The sequence below is a fragment of the Scomber japonicus genome, chromosome 6 (assembly GCF_027409825.1).
Source record: "Scomber japonicus isolate fScoJap1 chromosome 6, fScoJap1.pri, whole genome shotgun sequence".
NCBI classification, from domain to species: domain Eukaryota; kingdom Metazoa; phylum Chordata; class Actinopteri; order Scombriformes; family Scombridae; genus Scomber; species Scomber japonicus.
Window position 1 is genome coordinate 22,738,686 of NC_070583.1, and position 22,478 is coordinate 22,761,163.

Sequence of the window (22,478 nt, forward strand, 5' to 3'; positions counted from 1 at the left end):
GATTGAAAAGCGGTTGCACCACGGAGAAAAGTTACAACATAATTCTGACTAAATAGTTACACACATGACCCCCCTGGGGTAGGTGTGAATCATAAAATGGTGAAACAACATGCATCATTTTTCATCAATTGCTGCCATTTTTGCAACACAGTAAACCTTAAGAGACACAATTTATTGATATGATATTTCAATACTGACCCAGCTAATGTGCTATGATGCCACATGGTCAGCTTTCACATAGCTGCTGTGACCCAGTGCAGTTTGTCGGATCAGCTGAGACAAACAGCTGACGTCTCAGCCGGCCAGCGTCTGCAGCAGCAGCCAGCTGCTCCAACAACATCTGTGCAGCTTTCCAAGTATAGGCGTTATCTGGATGAACTGACCACATGCTGGGGATCTTAATGGTTACTTTATCTCCTGAAAGAATATTAAAACTTAATTGCTGCTTAACTGCAAAAATTTCAATGAATTTCAAAATTCTAAATAGCGTTCAGCCTTTCATTTACTGGATTACATTAGGCATTAAACACTGGTGGTGACATCATACTCAAGATTTCCAGGCAGTGGGCAAAAAAGTCTACCTCCCATGGAGGGGGTGGGGGACCGGCTGTTTCCATCCCTCTCTGAAGTGTTAGCCTAACCCTCACACTCTTTCTCGCTTTACTAATTTTCAAATGTGTGTGGGGGGTAGGTCCAGGCTGAAGGGCAGTGTTTCATCACTGTTTAATGAGTTCAGTAATTCATACTCCTTCCAGGCACTAAAGTCCCTTAGTCTCATGTAGGCCAATCGCAACATTAGCTGACTATTAAACCTCCATCTGATTATCAAGGTCACGTTTCTAAACGTCCATTAACACGATTTCTGTGGTTAGATAACAAACTCGTTTTATCATCTTAAAAACTCTGCCAACCTCACACAGAGCAGCACCCAAACCCAATCCAATAAATGACCATGTCATTTAGTCGTAAAATAATCAATTATTCAATGGACTTTAAGAGCCCACAACAACATAAACAAATCCTGACCTGGTCCAAGTCCTCCGAGAAGATAAGTAAAAGAAAAGAAAATTGCATTAGATAAGGAAATTGAAGAAATGGAGATTCACTTTCGTCTGTCTCTCTTACTTTTTCTGAGTGATCTGTACCTTTATACCATGCCAACCCTGAAGTCAATAGGCAGTGTAAAGCCTTTTGTTTGGTATTGTTACCCTCTAAAGAGGAAAAAACAAATCGCACAATGTCTATACGCCTAACATAGTCTTTGCTTTGTCTTTGTGAGACCTACAACTCTGACTCCGTCAGTTAAAGACAGGATAGGCTAAGTGGTTTATGTTTTATAGCGTGTCTTTATCGTGAGGAATATTTGTGCAGTGTGACAAAAACATTAGTCTCTACACCAGCCGTAATCTACCCCCTTCCTTCCTAGCATTGTACCCTGTGAGGGTGTGAGGTTTTTTTAGTGGGCTAATTCACGGTGGAGACAAACACTGGCTGACAGGCCTTTAAAAAAAGAGGCGGGCGGGCCTCATTTACATGTCACTGTCCTCTTCAAAACCCTTTTCTCTCTGCTCCCCCCCATAGCAGCGTGGACTTCTTTGCCCTTCTCGTCCGAGTCACATTTGATTAAAGATCGCTGCTTAAAAAGAAAAAAAAAGATCAATGGTGTTGACATACAAAGCGTCAGGATAGGTTGCAACCTCTCATCAGAGTCAGCTGCAGCCACAGTTGTAGGTCTCGTGAAGGACAATGTCTGCCTCTGTGTACCGAAGAAACACAAACATTCCTACAGCTTTGCGCCTTATTGTGTGAGACTTGTTATTGTTTGTTGTGTGGGTTTGTAGTTATAATTAGCTTGTGCACACAATGCCACGGACTGAGAGATAGCAGTAGTGTTATTTTTTTAATGCAGGTAGATGATTGTGCATATGTGGAATAAAAGAGGAAAGACTATTTGTAAAAAGCAAGATATCTGCACACATTTTAAGTACAAACTTAATGACTTTTAAGACCTTTTTAAAACCTCCTTCCAGGTTTTTCAAGCAAGTATTCAATGCAAGTGTCACAGTGACTGTTGTACTCATGCACAATATATTATGAAACATATAATAATGCAAAAGCAGTTTTTAAATGTGGTAGTGAGTTGAAATGGAGTACATTTTTAAAATCATTTATAATGATTGGTTTCATTATAGTTTCAACTGCTGATTATTTTTTGCTTTAATTAATAAGTTGATTGGTTGGTTTTGTAAAATAATCAGAAAATAATGATAATAATGATAAATAACATAAACTGAACAAATATAATTATGCTCAAATCAAATGTAATGACTTAACTCCTAATTCCAGACATTTTAAGACCTTGAATATCAAAAACTAAATTTAAGACATTTTAGGACTTTGTAAGGATCCGCAAAGATCCTGAAAAAGGCACAGGCTGTTACAGGAGGCAAGGAGAAGCATTTTTCTAGTTGCCTCGAAAGTAAGATAACTTTGTTTTTCTCAATTAGAGCTTAAGTGTATGACATCTTGACATGTTAGTGCTAATAGAGAGCGCACTACCTGCCACATTGCACCACGGTGCTGTTGAAATTTGCACTGTTAGAAGTTGCACACCACTCTTGTCCCTTTTTAGGAGGCTGGGCTTTCTCAGAAAACCCATTTCCATGTCTAAAAAAGCTGACAGCCACAAATTGTTAAGACACTTCCTATATAAACAAGTAAGCATTGTTTAATTTATTTCAGCATCTTCTGAAATCCACCATCAAGAAAAACAAAGGCCAAACTGACATGATGTGCTGACATGAAAGTCTAACTCTCTACAGCAGCCTCATAATAAAAGATTAAGTGTTGGACATCTGCTCAACTTTGCTTCACTGCTCCCCTCCTGAAACGACGCCGCCCACCAACATGTCCCATACAACTGTGCTCCCAAACATTTTAGGAGAGAGGAGAGGAATGCTTTTCTTTGTACCACACACTGTATCAACAATGATCAAGTGTATAACCCAGAAATGTGCATTATAAAAAACACACTTACGAGACAGATGCTGTTCAAGAATAACACACTGTTATAAGCACAGACTGATTCTCTAAATTAAAAATAAGTTTGTAAAAATACTGTAATTATCTGATAGAAAATCTTACAAACCTAAGCATAATTTTCATTCATTAGGACCAAAATAGATCCAGCCCTTGTTGGGTGGTGGTGGTAGGGGGGGTGGGGGTGGGTGGGACTTTGCAGAGAAGAGAGGAAGGGCTCTCTACTAATCACAGACTTCACTGCCCTTGACTGAGTCTAAATGGGCTACTGTACTTTCATTAGGCCGATCTAACATAATGGAAACATAGTTTCCCACACGCCACAGAGACCCCAGAGGGAACGGGACTGTTTTCCTTTAAAATGATTCCCATGATTGTCCAATTTTAGATTTCTTGCATGACGCCTTCATCTGCCACCATGTATTTTTCAAGGATTTACAACATGTCAGTGACTGTCACACGTACACTATATACACTGTACATGTATTTTCTGGAAGTATCACTGATTTATATCACATTATTAGTGTGACAGAGCTGGAGCTAATAGTAATAGTGGGTGGTGAACAATAGCATTTTATACAACCACGCTATTTTAACTATGACAGACTATAAGAACAATCATCAATATTCATCAATATTTATCACCATTTTTATTGATATCACAAAAATGGTTAAGCTCTGAAGTGCTAGATCAACCCAGCATGTTTCCTTCTTATTTATGCTGTATGTAAAGTTGTGTAACTCTATTTGCTATGTCTAGTCAGTGCTTCCCCTGACGTTGACTGCTTTGGGGTGGCAGCGGTGATGGGAGATGGGGGGGGGGGGGTAAAACCTGGGAGACACTCAACAGTTAGGCACTTCTCTGTTTAGGGAACGACTGAGATTGACACTAAAATGAGAATGACTAGTCCACTTTACAGGTCAGGCCACCTTAAGTGAGCCTGGCGAGGGGTTAGGCTAACCCATCATTGCTAACTTTGGGGCTAACCCACTTCACTTTTCCAGCAGATGAGAAAACAACAGATGAAATTTGGGTCTTGAATAACTGCAGCCTGTAATTTACATGTACTGACAGATTGACAATGTACTGCTAACATTTTCCTCTGCTCCGCTCACATTTCACTGTCACTTTTTTGGCGATCAATCCTATTCCCTAACCCTATACTGTTCATATTCTGACTCATAGTTAGTCATAAATTCAACATCAGCCATTAATAAATGTTGGATTAATCCTTAAGGAAGCTGTTAAGAGTGTATTCTGTTTATTAATAGGGGGAAAAAGGCATTCACAATCACTATTTTATAGAACATGAAGAATACAACATGTTTTAAATTTCTAAATAAACAACAATAACATTTGCATATACTAAAACAGTGTATCAGCTGCACAACATTTTTAAAAAGATGCATTTTATTTCCATTTTTGTAAGCTGTGTCACATTTAGGGAAAAGTCTGGCTGGGTCAAATTTGACCCTGAACAGTATGTAAGGGTTAACAGAGCTACACTACTCTTACAGCGGTTCCTTTTACATAGATGTTCTTTGAAGAATGAAGAGTAGAACGTTTCTGGGATTTGATGAACTGGTCGATCATTCCACAAAAACGTAGGGTGCTATGGTGCAAAGTGAAAATCAGTAGCACCTTGATACTAATGAAAATAATAAAATAAATAAAATATAATGACAATAAAGCTTTCGATTCTATTTGGTAAATACAGACTACATCACCTGTAAAAAACACAAGCAGCAATATAGAGTTAAGGTAGGGAGTTCCACATTTTGCTATAGGTTATACAGTAGATAGACTACTTGAATGAGTCTGTTTTTGGCTTTGCTGTTTTATTAATATTTTGTTTTTTATCTATCTATCAATTAATCTAGCTTCTTTAATAGTCTATACAATATGGATGTGATATTGATCGATCGAGGAATGTGCTTTGGGCTTTCTCAAGCAATCAACATCACTGCACATGTCAGCAATCCCCACTCGACTACAGAGGAGGAAGTGCAACAGCCCAACAAAAAACCCTCTGAGTTGTGTGTATCCAGCGGTCAATAAAAACAGTAGTTTGGGTTAGTGTGGCATTCCACCAACATTATCATGGTCAGAGGGAAGTTCATTTTCCCGGCACACCCACTTTTCCCGGCACCTACTCTCACCCTGTCTCTGCAACAGATTAAAGTGGCACTCCAGATTTACACTTACCACCCACTTTGAACAGTGGGAGCAGTGGGAGATTTGGTGCAAAGGTCACATGGGACACAAAGTATTAACAAAAAAAAAATCACAGCTGACATGTAGTGACCTCATAGAAAGCCACAAGATACATGCAGCATATTTCACAGCATATCAGGAGGAACCTTTCGCCCACTCCTCTGGCTATGATGAAATTGTACTCCCTACACCCTGTGCAACTTTTGTATCTCTTTATTCAAAAGGAAGTCAGATCTGTATTACAGATAAATATTGGCTTGAAATGAGAGAGGTCCACACCTTCCTGAATTTACAATATCCACAAAGATTCAATTAGTTAAAAATACCCCAAAAAAAGCAAATAAAAAAACATCCAAGTGTATTTTTCTGAAGACTTATGTTACATGTCTGATTTGACAAAGTCTTCTCATAATACGAGGCTCACTTGGATTTTGCAATATATAACAATATTTTGAGAACATAAAAAGGCTTCCTCCCACATTTACTGTTGCTGTAACAGCTCTCCACCTTAAGATGCAATGCAATCCATGCAATATCTGATATTCCAACATTGTTTTCCAGCCCTAAATAGAACTGGCCACTTGTTTTGTTATGAGCCTTTTTGCAATCCAAGTAGAGGCAAAAATAGCAACCACATTGAACTATCATGTTTGTCAGCGGTGTGCAGTAATCTATGACTCTTCTACTGTGTGATAGTGAAGCTAAACTGTTAAAAAAAAGATAATATACTGTATATTTTATCTTCTTTAATCAGTGCTAAACAGTAACTAAGCATGTAGTCTATTTGTAGTCCATAACAACTAGTGTTTCAAAATAAAAGGGAGCAACTAAAACAGGAGAATGGAAACTTAAGTGTGTGTGTGTGTGTGTGTGTATGGGGGGGGTACATGGCAGAATACCAGCAAGGATTGTGTAAAGTCCCCATTCAAGATATTACTGCAATGTGCATCAAAGAGCAGAGCTTATCAAGCCAAATCAGGGTGCTTACTAGAGCCTGACCGATATATCAGACAGCCGATATTATAGGCCGATATTGGCCTATCACAAATACATTGGTTAATGCAAATATGTTGTCCAATATGTGCCGATATTTGTTTTTACATATTTTATATAGGCAGAATTTTATATATCTTAATTCAAGTTTAATATATGCATGTTTTTTTCTGTGTTTTATTTATTTGTAGCTAATAATTATAAGTATTAAATTCCCAGTGAAGTTTATACAATAAAGTTTATTGTATAACTGTTTATTGTAACTGTAATATATCAATATCCATTACATATGTTTGTCACAAGTGCTGTGTGATAATCACATTTGAGGGATCATTGCAAAAAAAAAAGTGCATTTATGTTAAATATTCTGTATATATAAGATTATTGGCCAATATTTCGATACTTTTAACATTTTTAACATTTTTAAATCCAAGTTAAAAACACTCTTTTCCTGTGCTTATGATTGAGCTCTTTTAAAGCACTTTAAATTTTAATCTTTCATTTGTACTATATATTCTTTTAACGATTTTAATGGAAATCATTATTTTATGCTGCACTCTTATATTTCATGCTCTATTTTAGCTTTTTATTTTCTTTCTCTCTTTCTATTTTTCTGTACTTTGTATATTTTTCACAAACAGTCTGCATTTAGTGATGTAAGTCTTTCTGACTGAAATACAGCAATTTTAAAACTGTACGCTGACTAACGAGATTGGCCGGGCCAATTCGACCGCTTGGACCGCCGCTCGTGAGCGAGTCCATTATCGTAAATAATGCATGCAGTGAACATTTCCTGCTCACTTATGGTTTTTGGACTTGTGATCTTGGAGTAGTAAAGTGCTATTGCTTTCAGTTTTTCCACTGCTTTGATTCAGTTAAATTGTACAAATGGTTATTTGTTGATAGAGGTTTCCTTTCAAATAGCGATCAGTTGATTAACTTTCCAGGAAGAGATTAAAATCGTTATTAACTAATGCCAGTACTGTGGCAGAGTGACTGTTCTTTTTGTTCTCTTTTCGCTTTTTTTTCCACATATCACACATTTGGAGACTAGATAAAAAACAGTGCTGAGAAGTAGGATGTGGGTTTGTGTGTAATACTGACAGCTCGCCACTGAATGCAGATAACTTTACATCCGGGCTGGACACAGAGAGCAGCTGAAGTATCCCAAATCGCGAGCGTGACAAAAGCAATGAGAGATTCGCTCCATCACTGACAGCATACTGCATATCGCTGGTAAATGAGACAACACCTCTGATAGCTTTACACACTGCACTCAGCATGGCCCAGTATTTGACTGGTGGGTGTAAATAATCTCCCACTTGGGTGGTAGGGGGGTGTGTCAATGCATACAACTGACTGTGTGCTCATCTCAAACATTATAACCACCTGACAGCTGAATGAGTGAAACAAATAAGGCTTGGAGGGTAAAAAAGCAACCACACCTGTTTCCCATAACCCCTGTGCACCTCTCCTGGGGGTGGAGGTGGTGAGGGGGGGGGTAGAGATTTAACTGCTGACTGTGCACATCCTGCATGTATACCTCTTCAATATGGACTGTGAAGCCACAATATCCAAGTGACCCTAACCTCAGGCACACAGTGATCTTGCTCTTTTAGGGGAAAAACCTTGAATGCAGGAAAACAGCAGGCTAAAAAGGGGGATTTAAAAGTTTCTCTCTGTTCATTCACAGTAGGTAATTAACCATGGAAATATCTGGAAGCCATTTATACGCCGCAGTTTCCTATGACTCAGTGATTAAAACAGTGAGTTCCTGTCTATGCTAGATTTATTCAGTAGACAAGACATACAAGCTTAAAGCACATTGAAAAAATAGCTAATATTAGCATTTTCTTTGCATATTTCTGCCTTTCCTCCCAATTTTGAATAGTTAATAACCCATGCACTGTGGTCCTAATGACTGCTTACTCCCAATGTGGGCCTAAGGAGGAAATAATAATTGATCCTAATAGAAACGCTGTGATTGGGTTGGGTTAAACACAAAAAGCCAAAGCCAAACCAACACACATTAATTTGTCTCTTAAAACGTTTTGACTTCCTGACCCCGTCTGTGGCCCTCAGCGTAGTGAGCGTAGACACAAATATAAAGTTCATTTGTGTTTTGTTCCTAAAAAAAGCTAAATATTTCCTAAAACAGCAGGTTACAGTACAACAGTGTGGCCCATTGATGTGTTTAATAGTTTCTGGGCAACAATCGAGTGTTTCCCCATCAGGTTGACTGCTTTCACTGAAACGAGAATAGCAGGTGTGGCCCTGGTCAGGTCAGGTTAGGATAACCTATTGTCGCTAACTTAGGCTTCACTTTTCCAGCAGTTGGGGAAACGAAAAGACGGGACTTTTCTTGGTTTTGAGAAGCTGACACACTGTACCTGTGCTTTACATTTACTGTTCCACTTGCATTCACCGTCACTTTTCTGCCACTTGGTTTCTCGCACTTTCTTTTTTTTCAGTTTCGGGTACAGTAAAAAGCGTTTAGGTATAAAATTGAACTTTATTTGAGTTTAGAGTTGGGCTGCAGCTAATGATTGTTTTCATTGTCAATCAAGCTGCCTGATATTTTCTAGTTTTGTTCAAAAAATGGTGTGTGTTTTTGTTTTGTCTAATGAACAGTTCAAAATCCAAAGATATTCAGTTTATTATCATATGACACAGAAGTATCAAATCTTCACATTTAAGAAGCTACGACCAGCAAATATTTGGCATTTTTTGCTTAAAGAAATGACAACAATCACCCTGCAAGTATCAGAACAGTTAATTTTCTGGTATTCAATGAATCATTGCAGCTCTAGTTGAGATTACAGCTGACTGGGGTTAGATTAGGTGAAGCTTTCAGTTTCTTGTGAGAATATTTTTGAAACTTCCCCCTCTGTCCATTAATCCAGCGGGACTCATAAGAATGAAATTTAGTCAGCTACACATTGTCTACACACATGGAGTTGGAAAGCTTTTTTTTTCTATTAAAACATGAGCTTCACTGAAAGGGCATAACTCACATAGCTCACTTTACCGATCTGTTTCATTATATTGATCTGAGACGCAGCTTGAAGCTCACATAAGAACCCCCCCAGTTATGAAGTATGATGCATTTCACTTATTTAATAGATTGTATTTATCACATATTATAAACAGCAATAAACACATTCAGAAATCTTTGTTTATTAGCTTGAATGCAACTAGACAATTAAATCATGGTACTGCAGGTCACTGATGTTCATTCCTACTGATAGCAGTGGACTGACAGTGATCTACAACTGACTGCAGTGTCACACACATTATTGACCTCTTATTTATTGCAGTTACAGCCATGTCCAGAGCTCACAGAGATCACTAATGGACCACCCCAAAGCAGCCTGACAGTCACATCTGTCGGAGAAGAGGAAGCAAAGAGTGGAGTCAACAGAAGCTGGTGACCACAGCCTGCTCTCTGAACCCCACACGCTGCCACCAAGCCCCCCACAATAAAGCTGCACACTCATCTGCTTATGGCTCGCCTTCAAAAAGAAAACACTGCGAGCATTTAATGTGGACGACTTTTTCAGCCCGCTGCCTTCACAACTGAGATTTGAGATCAAATGACAGGATCAGATGAATGCCACAGCTGCAACCCACAGATGTGCGTCCAAATGCTAAAAACTGACTTTTGAGTCCATGCTTGCATTAAATTCTAATAGGCAATAACCAGAGGTGGATAATGTTGTTGTACTTTGCCATTGGATTACAAGCCAGTCTACTGATTATGCAATTGACAGTTACATTAAATTATCGCCTCCTCTATACAAAAGGTCCCAAAAAGTAGCCTGACCTGATCTACCCTTTGTCAAAGCTGTAATTAGATTTTCAGCAACAAATGTACCTTTTTTTTTTTTAACTACATCTTGCTAATAATTAATAACCACTGAGGCACATTAACCTCAATACAGACCAAATTTTGCTCAGTCAGTGCGCTGCTTTTTCAAATCTATTTCTGTTTTGAGTCTGTAATTTCGGTGGCTCCCATTACTACATTATTTATTTAGATTGTGAATCATGCAGCCCCAAGAGAAGAAACCACAAAACTATACTCTTCAATTACAGACCTCACGGTCCATAACCACGCCTTGAATAAATCCCCTCCCCATTACAACCCCCTGTCTACACTGCGGGGCATCACAAAATGACACAGTCAAGAAAAGTGACATCGCTAAGTCTTCCTGCACATTTTCGTTATGCTAAACAAACAACAGAGCAGGCCACATGGGCTCAAACCATATGGTACTGGCAGTAAACGTAAACCTGCATACACCAGGAGATTTTTCTTAGTTCGTCCTCTGCATTAATAACCAGTGTATTTGATTTTTTTAAGTCGATTGATTGAAATGAGACCCTCCATACACATGGTGGCACCCAACAGCACATGTTTGGAGGTTAATCAACTTTCATTTACAAGAGTGCGTTGTTTATCAGGTCTCCGTGGTGATTTATGAACCAGCTTTTTGTGGTTACACAGAAAAAAAGCCATTGCAAAAGTATGCGTGCATGAGTGTGATCAATGGTAGCAACAACAATCTCAAATTGGCCTGCTCAATATATCAGAGATATTATGGGCGTATACTGTTTGTTAACTGATAGTAACAGGGAATAGCAAAGCAAGAAATGTATAGTACAACAAATGATTATGTGTACAAAAAAGATAAATATCAGATGATATATTGTTGCTAGACTGCCAAGTATTGACACTGAGCAACACTGAATTCTAAAGTAGTGCTGAAAAAATGGTGTAATCTGTTTGATCATCAAGAATTAACCAGCAAAAATGTAGATAAACAATTTATTGTTGAGTCATTCTTGTATAAAAAATACTTCTAGCTTCTCAGATATGAATGTTTACTAGGTAAATTAGTTTTTAGTCTTGATGATAATGGACTGCATATCTTCAACAGACAAATAAGTCATCTAATAGGCATCATCATTGCAGGAAACATTGTTCTTGTGTTTTATGGACCAGGCAATGAATCAATTGATTCAAGATTATAAGATTATAGAATTAACCATTAATTTCAGCCCTATTCAGACAGAGTTTTGTTATATGGGAAAATGTAATGCTCCTGCAAATCTGAAAAGTTTTCATTGACCTTCAGATAAAAAAAGGTGCATTCCTCAGCAGTATTTACTTATCTATCCATTTGTGTTTGTCCCCTCTCACATGGATTGTAATCTCAGCTCAGTACTGGGACACAGTAAGGCTCTCCAGCTGCACCACTCGGGTCGGTGAAGAGACTGCAAGGGGCTTCAGCTGGCGTGTAGCCCAAAATGCAGGTCAATACTTCCAGAGACTCTGCGACTGCAGTGGCTCTCTCGAAATATGTCTTCATTTCCCCCCGCCACCCCTCACGCCCAAAAGCACAGGAGTCTGCTCCCTCTCCTCTCCTGTATCACATGTCGTTTATGCCCCCCACATTCTGCATCCAACCACTTGGCAAACTTTTCCACAAAAGAACCATAAAGTGACAACCAGAAGGAGCTTTCTCGTTTCTATTTTGGACCCACTGCTGCCTCTCAGTGAGTGTCTGGCCATATGAGTGGTACAAGACAAACTGGTATTTCCTCCTTTCCCTCCCTGAGTCATGATGTGACACATTGAAAATAACGTTAGCTAAAAAAAAATTGCGCATAATTGAAGCCAAATCAGTGCCGCGCTTAAAGTGATCTCCTGTCCCGAGTGAGAAGTCATTTGGTGTTTAACACATTTCATTGAATGAGCTTCTGTGTAATAATGAGCAGTTTCTCTCAGGGGGTATCTTAGAGGTTAACATTAACTACTGCTGGTGACGTTAAAGGAGTTGAACTCAAATGGGAAAAGAAAGCGAGGTTTAGCTAACGGTGAAGCGACGCCAGCAGCTACTTTCCTACCGACGTCATGTTAGGATAACTATCCAAAAAGGCAAGAGTAGTTAGCTATCTCAAAGCTAGCTGGCTTTGATTGGAAACATCACCTCCTTAACACAACAAGGACTAACCGGGTATGGCCCTTATTGTATCGGTGGATAACGGACAACACTGCGAGTAGCTCCGCCGCAACTTCTTTCAATGGCCTCAAAGAGAAGAAGAAGGAGTGTGTGTAAAATGACCAAAAACTGTTAACTCACAGGTAAGTCCGTATAAGGTGAGAAGTGATGTTAAAAGTCGCAGTCCGTTTGATGGCAAAGTCCTCCTGAATAGTGATCTTTTCTCCATGATTCCCCTCTCTCTCTCTCTCTCTCTTTCTCTCTCTCTCTGTGTGAGCGCTGTGGCTCTCTCCGGTCAGTCCCTGCTCTCTCTGCTGCTGCTGCTGCTGCTGTTGGCTCGTGCTTCTGGGGAGAGCTGCTCTCCATAGCGACCGATCCGCGTGGGCTGTACCACTCCTGCGAGACAACAAACAGAAACGCACGCAGCCTACGCACGCACACACTCACGCACGCATGGGGTCCCTATAACCCCCCCCCCCCTGATTTGATTTTGTGTTATTATTAACGTACAACTTTGTACTTGTGCTTTACTTTGTTTTGTGCTTCCACTCCACAGAATTTCAGAGGGGAACATAGTAGTACTTTCTACTCCACAACATTTATTTGGCAGCTTTAGTTACTTTTCAGATGATTGTGTCAGATTTGACACGTGTTTTCATTTCAATAGATCTTCAATGATTTGATGTTTCATCAAAAATCAAATATTAGAGCGAAAACTCCAAAAACTGAAAACAGATTTTTCTTTCTCTTTCTTTTTTCTTCTTTCCTCTCCCATTAATCTTTTCACACCCCCTCAGATTTATATGCTGACCCTGTGGAAGGGCCCAACCCATAAGGTTGGATGGGAACCACCGGAGTAAACTAGCTATAACTATATATAGCAATAACTATATATGAAATAGTTCAAACCCAACATTAACATGCTGTTTACACCCTGGTGCTTTGGAATTAATAATCTAATGATGTCATATGATAATATAAAGAAGTACTTTTACTCGAATACTTCACGTACACTTTGCTGTACTTATTTACTTTCACTTAGGTAGGATTTTTCATCCAGGACTTTTAGTTGTAATGGAGTAATTTAACATTGCTGCATTGGTACTTTTACTAAAGTACCTGAATACTTCTTCCTCTGGCTCCTTGGAGTCAGTAGTGATGCTACATGAAGTGGTAAAAATAGGACAGTATAGTAGAGGAAGTTAAGAAATACATTTTGAGTAATTAGATTCACATACTGGGTCCTCATTCGTAAGGTTTCCGAAAAACATTTGAGAAGAGTTTTGCTGTTACAATACTGGATTATCAACTGAGCAAAGTGGGTAACTGCTCTGGAGCCCTAAACATTCAGGGACTCCAAAAGCTCCAGGTTCATTGTGTGGTAATTTGCAAACCTGTTCGGTAATGCTGTGCGTATCACCAAAGTACAACATAAGCTGACATGTTTACAGTTTGAAGTTGACACCTGTATTATTACATTATTCTTGAGTTAACGTTGATTATGTCATTATAGTGGCACCTGTCAAAGAGTGGGATATATTAGGCAGCAAGTGAACAGTCAGTTCTTGAAGTTAAAAAATTGGCAAGTGTACGGATCTAAGTAACTTTGACAAGGGCTGGCTGCTCTGTTCCCAGTAGGCAGTGGTCAGTACCTATCAAAAGTGATCCAATCTCATTGATGTGTATGGGAAGCAAAGGCTTTTCTGTCAGCAGTGACCCTGCCAAACTGAAAAAAAAACTGTTCAAGGTTTGAGCAACTTGACAAAGAGTTCAAGGGCCTCCAAAATCTCCAGATCTCAATCTGATTGAGCATCTGTGGGATGTGCTGGTAAAACAAGTCTGATCCATGGAGGCACCACCTTGAAGGATTTGCTGTTAACGTCTTGGTGCCAGATACCAGAGGACACCTTCAAAGATCCTGCGGAGTCCATGCTTCAATGGGTCAGAGCTGTTCTGGCAGCACAAGGGGGACCTTCACAGTGTAAGGGAGGTGGTTTTAATGGTGAAGCTGATCAGTGTATACTTTTATTATTTCAGTTTATATTGCACTGACAATATATTATTCATATCCCTAAATAAAAGTGTGCTTAATCACATTACTGCTAATTAATTACTAGTTATACAGACACAATATGCAGAAAGTGGGAGAAATAAAGGGTTAGTACAGCTCATTTTTGCCCCAGGGCCCCTACAGGGTTTACCTGACCCTTGAGAGGACTGAGCACATAAGGAGATAACTGTTAATTATTTACATGGGGATTATAGAAAAGTGAAATATTGTGTGGATCAGTAGGGGATCTCTTTATTCCCAGGACACTCATTTCAGATCTGGAACACACTTCAACTGCAGTGAAACAATTAGTTATACAAATAAACATTTTAATCATGGTTATCTTCTTCACAACAGCGACTGAGCAGATAAAGTCTCCCTGAGAGAGCTGCTGGACCGTTATCTGTTTTTGGCAGTCCTCTTGGGTGTTTGTGAGGAGACTTGGTTACACTGTGGTATCTCAAAGTACTAAAAACATCCTACCTCATAATGTTTCATATGCAGTTTTCTGTTCGTTGAGCTGTTGTTTACGCATTTGTATCATGTCATGGATAATAAAATAATATGGAATTATACATATTTTTGAGCCTATTAAGACATAACAGGGATACTTATTGTCAATGAGAAGAAACCACTAACCAGATGTAATTCTAACTAAATGAGCAGATGATGATAGTTAGTGATGATTTTAACTTTTGGTTGAGAAAACAAGGAAGTGAAACTGAAAGTTAATATAAACCCCATGAGATCTGCTACTGAAGGACAAAGCAGTCGCATGCAACCAAACGGTCACTGATTCCCCTTTCTGAAAAAAAACTGTTGTCACCAGCTTAGACACAGAAACTATCCTCCATCCTAAAACAATGTGGCAATGAAACAATTTCTTGCATTGTTCCTCTTTCTTGAGTTAATTACAGCTTTTAGCATGACACGTTCAAGAATCCAGCGTTGCGTGAAGCACAGTGTTATTATCATGCACTGTACTGTAGCTTCAACTGATAAAGTTGCTCCCTCAGCGGTTTTAGACATCATATTTATTCACTGAAGATAAGCAAAAAAAATGCTCATTTCAATGTGATTCACTCATGCTGAGATACCTAGTTCATTCTGCTGTGATGTCTTCATAGCCCATATTAGCTCTGAGTCCTCATCAGGGGACATGAACTCTGCAGGGCTCCTCCATCTCCTGCAAAATTGAACCTGCTCCCTTTCCAGCGCTACAGCCCAGCTTCACTGTGATTAAAGCATGACCCATGATGTGTCACCACACTATACCCCCTGCCTTTATACCCTCTGGTGGTTTATTTATAGCCTCAAAGAGCTATAAATCCCCAGGTGAAAGTACTGCCCTTTTCACCAATCAATCTCCCCTCCTGGGCACTTTGCATCAGAACAGAAAAGTCAGTACAACAAGGAGGCTCATGTATTTATGAGATGATAAATCACATCTTATTTTCTTCCACAAAACATTTAATGTGTTTATAATATCACCAATTTGAGTGAAACAACATTTCAGGTTATTCACACCACTGCCACAGTTGAGCTGCATTAATGCTGCATAAATACTCAAACCTCCTCAGAAGCACTGTGCAAAAATACTTCTCTGTAAATGCTATTACTTTTTCTTCCAGGCAGGCAATGCTGCACTGGCACCACCTCCCCTGTGACCAGTGGGTGCACATCCACACAGACTGTCTGGGACATTTGGTTTTACAGTCTGTGAAAACAGCCTTTGTTAAACACAACATTCCTCACTAGTCACACTGGTGAGCCAGTCTTTGCACACCTCAACCCCCCCCCCCCCCCACCCCTCCCGTAGCCACACTCATGGTCCCATCTCCTGCCAAGACTTGACCATCTAGAGCAAGGAGAGGTCACCTGGCTGCTGACACTACACTATTGTGTTCTCAGCTCCACACAGGTCTTCCCCATAATGAGCTCTGTCTGAAATGACCCTCTGCAGTACACGGTGACCTTTGAAAGGCATACATGAAGACAATTAAAGTGGCTTACCTATTAACTTGCATATTCACACTACTAAAGGAGAATACTCCACACAGAGTAGATTTGGAATAGACTTGTATATGTTTAATTTTATCAAATACTTTATCAGAGTGTAGAATATACTGTGAAGGAAGGCATACACGTGAGAGTAAAAATTGACTAGTAGACTACAGTTTTTGGGGTTCAAACTTATTCAAATTCAGGTGAAATCATATTGTACTATATGTGCACAGGCCGGTTTAGAGGCAAAATGCTGCATGTTAATGTGAATAAACATGAAAATATCTCCAAGAATGTCCAATCCAAGTTTTTTTCCATTTCATTTTTCATTTCAAATAGTGTTGGATCTGTTGGAATAAAAAAAAAGAGAAGGACAAAGATTCAGTTTAGATATGAAACTGCAAATGTCAGGAATCCAAACAAAGTGATACACATTAAAAATGTGATTTAGTGTATTTTGATCGCCATCTGCTGGACTAGATTACACATAGCCAGGTGAGTTATAGCAGAAGAGCTTTAAGTCCTATGCAGATTCTAAAAAAATATTAGTTTCCCCTTTTTAACAAATTCTCACACCCCAACCCGACTTTTTTTTTTTTTTTGCAAACAGAAGACAGTTTTGTTTTCTGTTCTGTCACAGGGTGTGGAAAGAGGTGGCACTGTAGATGATGTGTTGACAGTGGAAGTGAGAAACAGCCTAAGAGCTCTCCAGAAGACAGTCAAGCCATGGATAATTTGCAGTGAAGGCAGAGTTGTTGAGTGAAACAGACAGAAACAAATAACAAGTAAAGCAACACCACCTTCAAAGATATTCTCAGGAGAAGATATGAGTGGTGAACATAGTAGAATTTTATTTAATAACACCAACGTGCAAAAATAATTTGTTACCTCCAGCTGAATGATTGATTTCCCAATTATAGAGTTATTTTGCCAACTGTGTGGTATCTCTGGATTTTATGTTTTTTTACAAAGCGGCCTCTGGTCACATCAGTAAACAGAGCATTTTTCAAGATGACCACAAAGGACATTCTGTTCACATAGTTGGCACAAACACCTCTCACGTACGATATCCAATCACAACAACAATTAAGTCAGAACAAATCAGAATTGCTGTTTCAACTCATCCTCTGTCAACCTTCTGCAACAGAAAAAATGTTTTGCTTCTATTTTTAGCATTGGTTATATATTTTTCAGTCATTTAGATCCACAACCAAAGTTTTGTGCATTTGTTCAGTGCATTGCCTTTATTATAACCAATTTTGACAAAATATCACAAAACATAAAATAAAGTTTGATGCTGGTCAAGTCACAAAACAATACACATACAGCACACTCTTCTATGCGGCAGAGAGATGATAATCAAATCAAAACATCAAAAACCAAACAAAGTGCTGAATTAAAGTAATGAGTGTGCATTATTTGATGTGAGCACATTTGAACAATGTTCACTAAGAATGAGACATGTAGCAGACATTGCAGAGGTGATAAAAACATATTCAGATGTCATGGCTGTTGTGGTTATGGTGGTCAATTTTTGTGCTTTCCTCCTTTCTGATACATCTCTTTGTTTCAGTCCTCTCGGAGATATGCATCAGGCACATCTTCCTCATCATTACTCTCTAAGGAGACAGCATGTTGAGCCATCCGTTCAATCTCCATCACTTTAGTCTCAGCTAACTTCTTATCTGCGTCTTGTGAAAGTTTCCGTGCTTCTTCCACCTGGAATTGGGCCACCTGAATGTTTGTATGCACCGTGATGGACGCCTGCTCAGCTCCTGGGAACACACACATGCAAACACACATTTTTGTCAAACTGTTGAGAAAGTTTAACGTGTGACATAACACCACCTCAAGTTCAGACGTTAGCCATGGTCACAAAGCAGGTACTCCAGTCCATCATCTCAGTTTTGTTTTACACAAAGCTGTACCGAGTGACAGCAAATGATCCGTACACTGTCTAAAGTGTGACACTGACAGCAGCTGAATAGGAACAGACACAAGCAGTAGTGCACAAAGCTTTGGAGAGGTGATACACAGCTACATGCTTTCATTCATCATAACAAGAGCCATGAGAAAACCTGCCTCCACCCTTCAACCATGACATCCACAACCATTCAATCACAAAGCCGTGTAACATGCAGACATTTTCTTTTATACACCTGATGTATACGCCGCCTCAGCTGCCGTTTCACACAACTTGACTGCGCTGACCCAGGATGACTCGAAACGCTTGTATTCATCTAGTTTGTCATTAACCTGTCAGGACAGAGAGAATAAAATAAAACTCAAACAGCTCTGCTGCAGGTCCACTGTCATTCTTATGGTGCGGTGATAAGCATAGGAGTACAAAAATTGAATGCTAAACTCAGGTTTGTTTTGAAGAACCTTTCTCCGAACTTGACAGCACAAACTAACCTGTGCTCGCTGGCCTATGATCACCTGCCAGATGGAATCCTCTTCTGCTGGGGTCAGTTTTCCTATTGAGGCCGCATAGCGTTTTTGGAGGGCAACCAGTGTGTGCACAGCCTGTTAGCAAACAGAAGAAGAACATACACAGTCATTAACATTTAAAATTGTGAGCAGAGCAACACACAGAATGATTTTCTAAAGGATGGACACTTTTCAAAGCATAATAATGAAACTGCAGAGAAAAAAAGCTGCCATTGTAAAGTGTTCAGTGAAGTCTGTTGATTATCCCTGATAATACTGGAGAGAAATGTTTCTTATTACCACAAATTAAATGCACTAAAATGCTGAGAAATGGGGATTTTAAAGCCATGCTCAATAAACTCATACCTGCATGTCTATCACTAGAGATAAGTGGGAACAAAATGACATGTTCTGTGTGACTTGGGCCTTTAAAAAGGCTTGACTGTGACAGCCTCTACTATGGTTTGCATACAGTCCCAACACTTCCATCAGCATGTCACCACACTACATCTTGCGGCACCAGGACATGATGGAAAGACTCCTGCTCTTTCTTATAAACATAATCAGGAGAAAGGAAATGCTCAGGAAGTGTTGACGCCTTCAAGGAACTCAAAGTGTTTACATGACTTTGAGAGTATTAGTTTCTGACATGTATTTAGGTTCCCTATTATAAACAGTTTATGGACCATTATGGGGCCCTATGGTTTAAAGACAGAACTTTCAAAATTTCAAACAGCAAATATCCCTCCTGTGTAATTTATTTGAGTGTATTTATTCTTATAAAAACAAGAAAAATCACCATATTTGTCAAGAAGCCATGACAGCTCATTTACTTCAAAAAAAAAAAAATCAAGTTTCCACAAGCACCACATGCCCATATTTAATCGAATTACATTCAAGACATCATCCACTATTTCTTGCTGTGTACAGCTTAATGTCATCACATCATATTGTGTACATTTTAGCATATTCACTGTATACACGCTGTGCTTGGCAAACATACAGTACTCCTAATATCTACCTAGGGAAACTGTTACCTTTGAATAGTCTGTGATGGCATCTATGAGTGCCAAGGTGGTCTGAGAGAGAAAAGTGCTTGAACTGCCTGTAACCAGAGAGGCTGCTCGTCTGATCAAGGAGTCATGAGAGAGGTCTTCCACCTGCAAAAGAAACAGAATGTATGAGTAAGCAGTTTAATTGAAGGATTAGATTAGTTATACAGAAAGCTGCTGTAATTTATTATATGCATAACCTGTGTGAAAGGGACAGCACAGAGCCCAGCGCCTACAGTTAGAGATGCTATACCAGTGTACAGAATATTTGTCCATTTTCCCAGTTTGTGGACCACAGGTTTCCTGCTGCTGAACAGGATACGAGAAGAACTCCTGTGAAAATAAAGAGGTTCAACTTTATTTTACAGTAATTTACCAATAAATTTTATACAAACTGTGGTGCAATTTGGTAGAAATAAAAAGAAACAAATGGAAAAGAAATATTAAGTTGGTTAAGTTCGTAAGTATAAACTCATATTTGGGTTCTACAAGTTCTTAGTTTACATTTAATCTTAATAAGTCAGATTTGTAACAAGTCTTTAACAGACAGAAATTACTTAAGTTATTAGTGTGTAGTTTATGTGTCAATCAACATTTAGCCTGACCCATATACTGGTCAGCTGATTATCACAGATATATCTGTATCAGGACATTCATTGTCAGGTATGCGCCTATATATATATTTCCAAAGCGTAAAATCAGCATTTTATGTATATATGACCCTTTTTGTTAATTCAAGTTTAATGCGTTTTTTTTCTTTCTTTTTTTTTTACTAGCTGTCAATCAACAAAAACATTACAGCTCTCTAAAGGTCTGCACCTAACAACTTCCGGGTATCGTTGCTAACACTGATATCAAAACATTGTCAGTCATACATGTTAAAGTCGACTAGAACATTTCATTTTTACTACACATATAGTGTAGTATACCGTGTGTAAAATAGACGTTACCAGTATAACATAGCCTTACTGTAATACACGTCCTACCTTAGGAAACTGAGGTAAGCTGCCCCCTTACGGAGCGCGGCCATGTTGGTCCGCACAGTAAACTGTTACTTCCTCCTGCTACTTCTTCTTCAGTGTTTAAACGGCAGATTGCATCCTTGCTGCCACCTTGTGGAGTTTATTCATTCCTACAGTGGTTTAGCAGATTCATCCTGTTAATAAACAGGTTTGGGAAGGTTACTTTGGAAGTGTAATAGGTTACAGATTACCAGTTACTCTATAGGTATAATAGGTAACAATAACAATTCAAATTACTTAATCAAAGTAATGTAATGTATTACATTTCATTACTTTTTGATTATTTTTTATTTTTTGAATTTTCTAACCAATGTGTTCAGTTGTTTAGCATCAAAATCTAAGTTAAGCTGTTTTTCATGGATACTGACATTATTTATAAGGGAGATAATTTCTTCTAAAGTAAGATTTATCTCTCATTTGAAAATGTATTTAATAGTTAATGTAGATTTTGTAATATAAAATAAAGATATTTTTATGAAAAAAGTCAAAAGTCTGTCATGGAGCTTAGTTGGTGACGTGACACCATTTAAGCCCATGTGTGCACCAAATAAGCCCATGTTATGATTTATTTACAAAATATAAAAAATATATACACTCCAGTATAAACTTTAAACCTGCTCCTGTCAGCTCTGATCTTTTCACTCCCTCCATCATGTCCTTTCTTTCTGAGGTGTATTTACTGCAATTAACAAGTACATGTTATACTGTTTCTTATAACTGACAATGTTCACAAAGTCCAGTTCAATGCTTCTCTATAATGTTGAGTTCATAGTGTAATGTTCAGGTTACTGTGCCCTATTCTTAGTCTGGTCATTATTCTATTTCCTCCACTATTTTGCTGGAGTACTTAAGAAGCAATTTTTTCTTCTTCTGGTAAACAACTTATTCACAGATGTAAATATTAAAGATTAAGCCCCTCGTCAGTGGATGGAAGCATGAGCTCAAGCTATTTGCAAAAACTCTTCATTTATGCTGCTTGAATAGGATCCTTGCTCTTATTAAACTGGATTTTTTTTTGTTTTGTTTTTTGTCTTTGGTGCTTTGTCAACTACAATGTACATTTGGTATTGTTGAAATATTCCATTAAGGTTTGTACTTGAATTTTGTACAATACAAAATTATAATAATAAAAAGGTACCTTTACTGTATTAACTGGCTCAGACTAGACACTATTGCCCTCTTGTGGTGAAATATATTGCTATCAAGCGAAGCTGCAGGGTTTCTTTTTTTTTTGTAGGGACCTGGCAACATTTCAATGTGCTCATTGTGTACATTTAGTGTTTTCTACAGAGAGAAACACAGATGTCATATCCAGATGCAGAATCTGTTCTTTCTCTCTTTTGCTTTCACTGTGTAGTTGTGTGTTCAGGACATTCAACTTCAAAGACAAATGGAGGTGCATGTCATGCTTTATTTTCATTTCACATTCCAATCATTGAAGGATAAAACAATTACAATCTCACTGTGGCCACAAACTGAGAGTTGAAATGATATCAGAAGACGGGAAGTGACTGCTGATGTCTGAAGAGGCAAATGTGAGCTTGTGTGTGTTACTAGTAAAATAATATTTCTCTCAGTCATATTACAAGATCACAAGATATACTGTAAGGAGGCACTCTGTTGGCTGCAGGAACCTTCAGGTTTCTGGGATCTACAATCCCGACAGGA

At 38.7% G+C, this 22,478-nt stretch overlaps 1 protein-coding gene across 1 annotated transcript; it reads right to left on the reverse strand.

Annotated features, from left to right (window-relative positions):
* Positions 1 to 17,147: 17,147 nt before the first annotated feature.
* Positions 17,148 to 20,863, reverse strand: LOC128360690 (diablo IAP-binding mitochondrial protein-like). Its single transcript, XM_053321178.1, has 6 exons — positions 20,775 to 20,863; positions 19,989 to 20,121; positions 19,774 to 19,896; positions 18,722 to 18,832; positions 18,466 to 18,562; positions 17,148 to 18,081 (listed from the first exon to the last, which is right to left on the reverse strand). The coding sequence occupies exons 1-6, from the start codon at positions 20,816 to 20,818 to the stop codon at positions 17,876 to 17,878; spliced, it is 714 nt and encodes a 237-aa protein (XP_053177153.1). The 5' UTR covers positions 20,819 to 20,863; the 3' UTR covers positions 17,148 to 17,875.
* Positions 20,864 to 22,478: the final 1,615 nt, after the last annotated feature.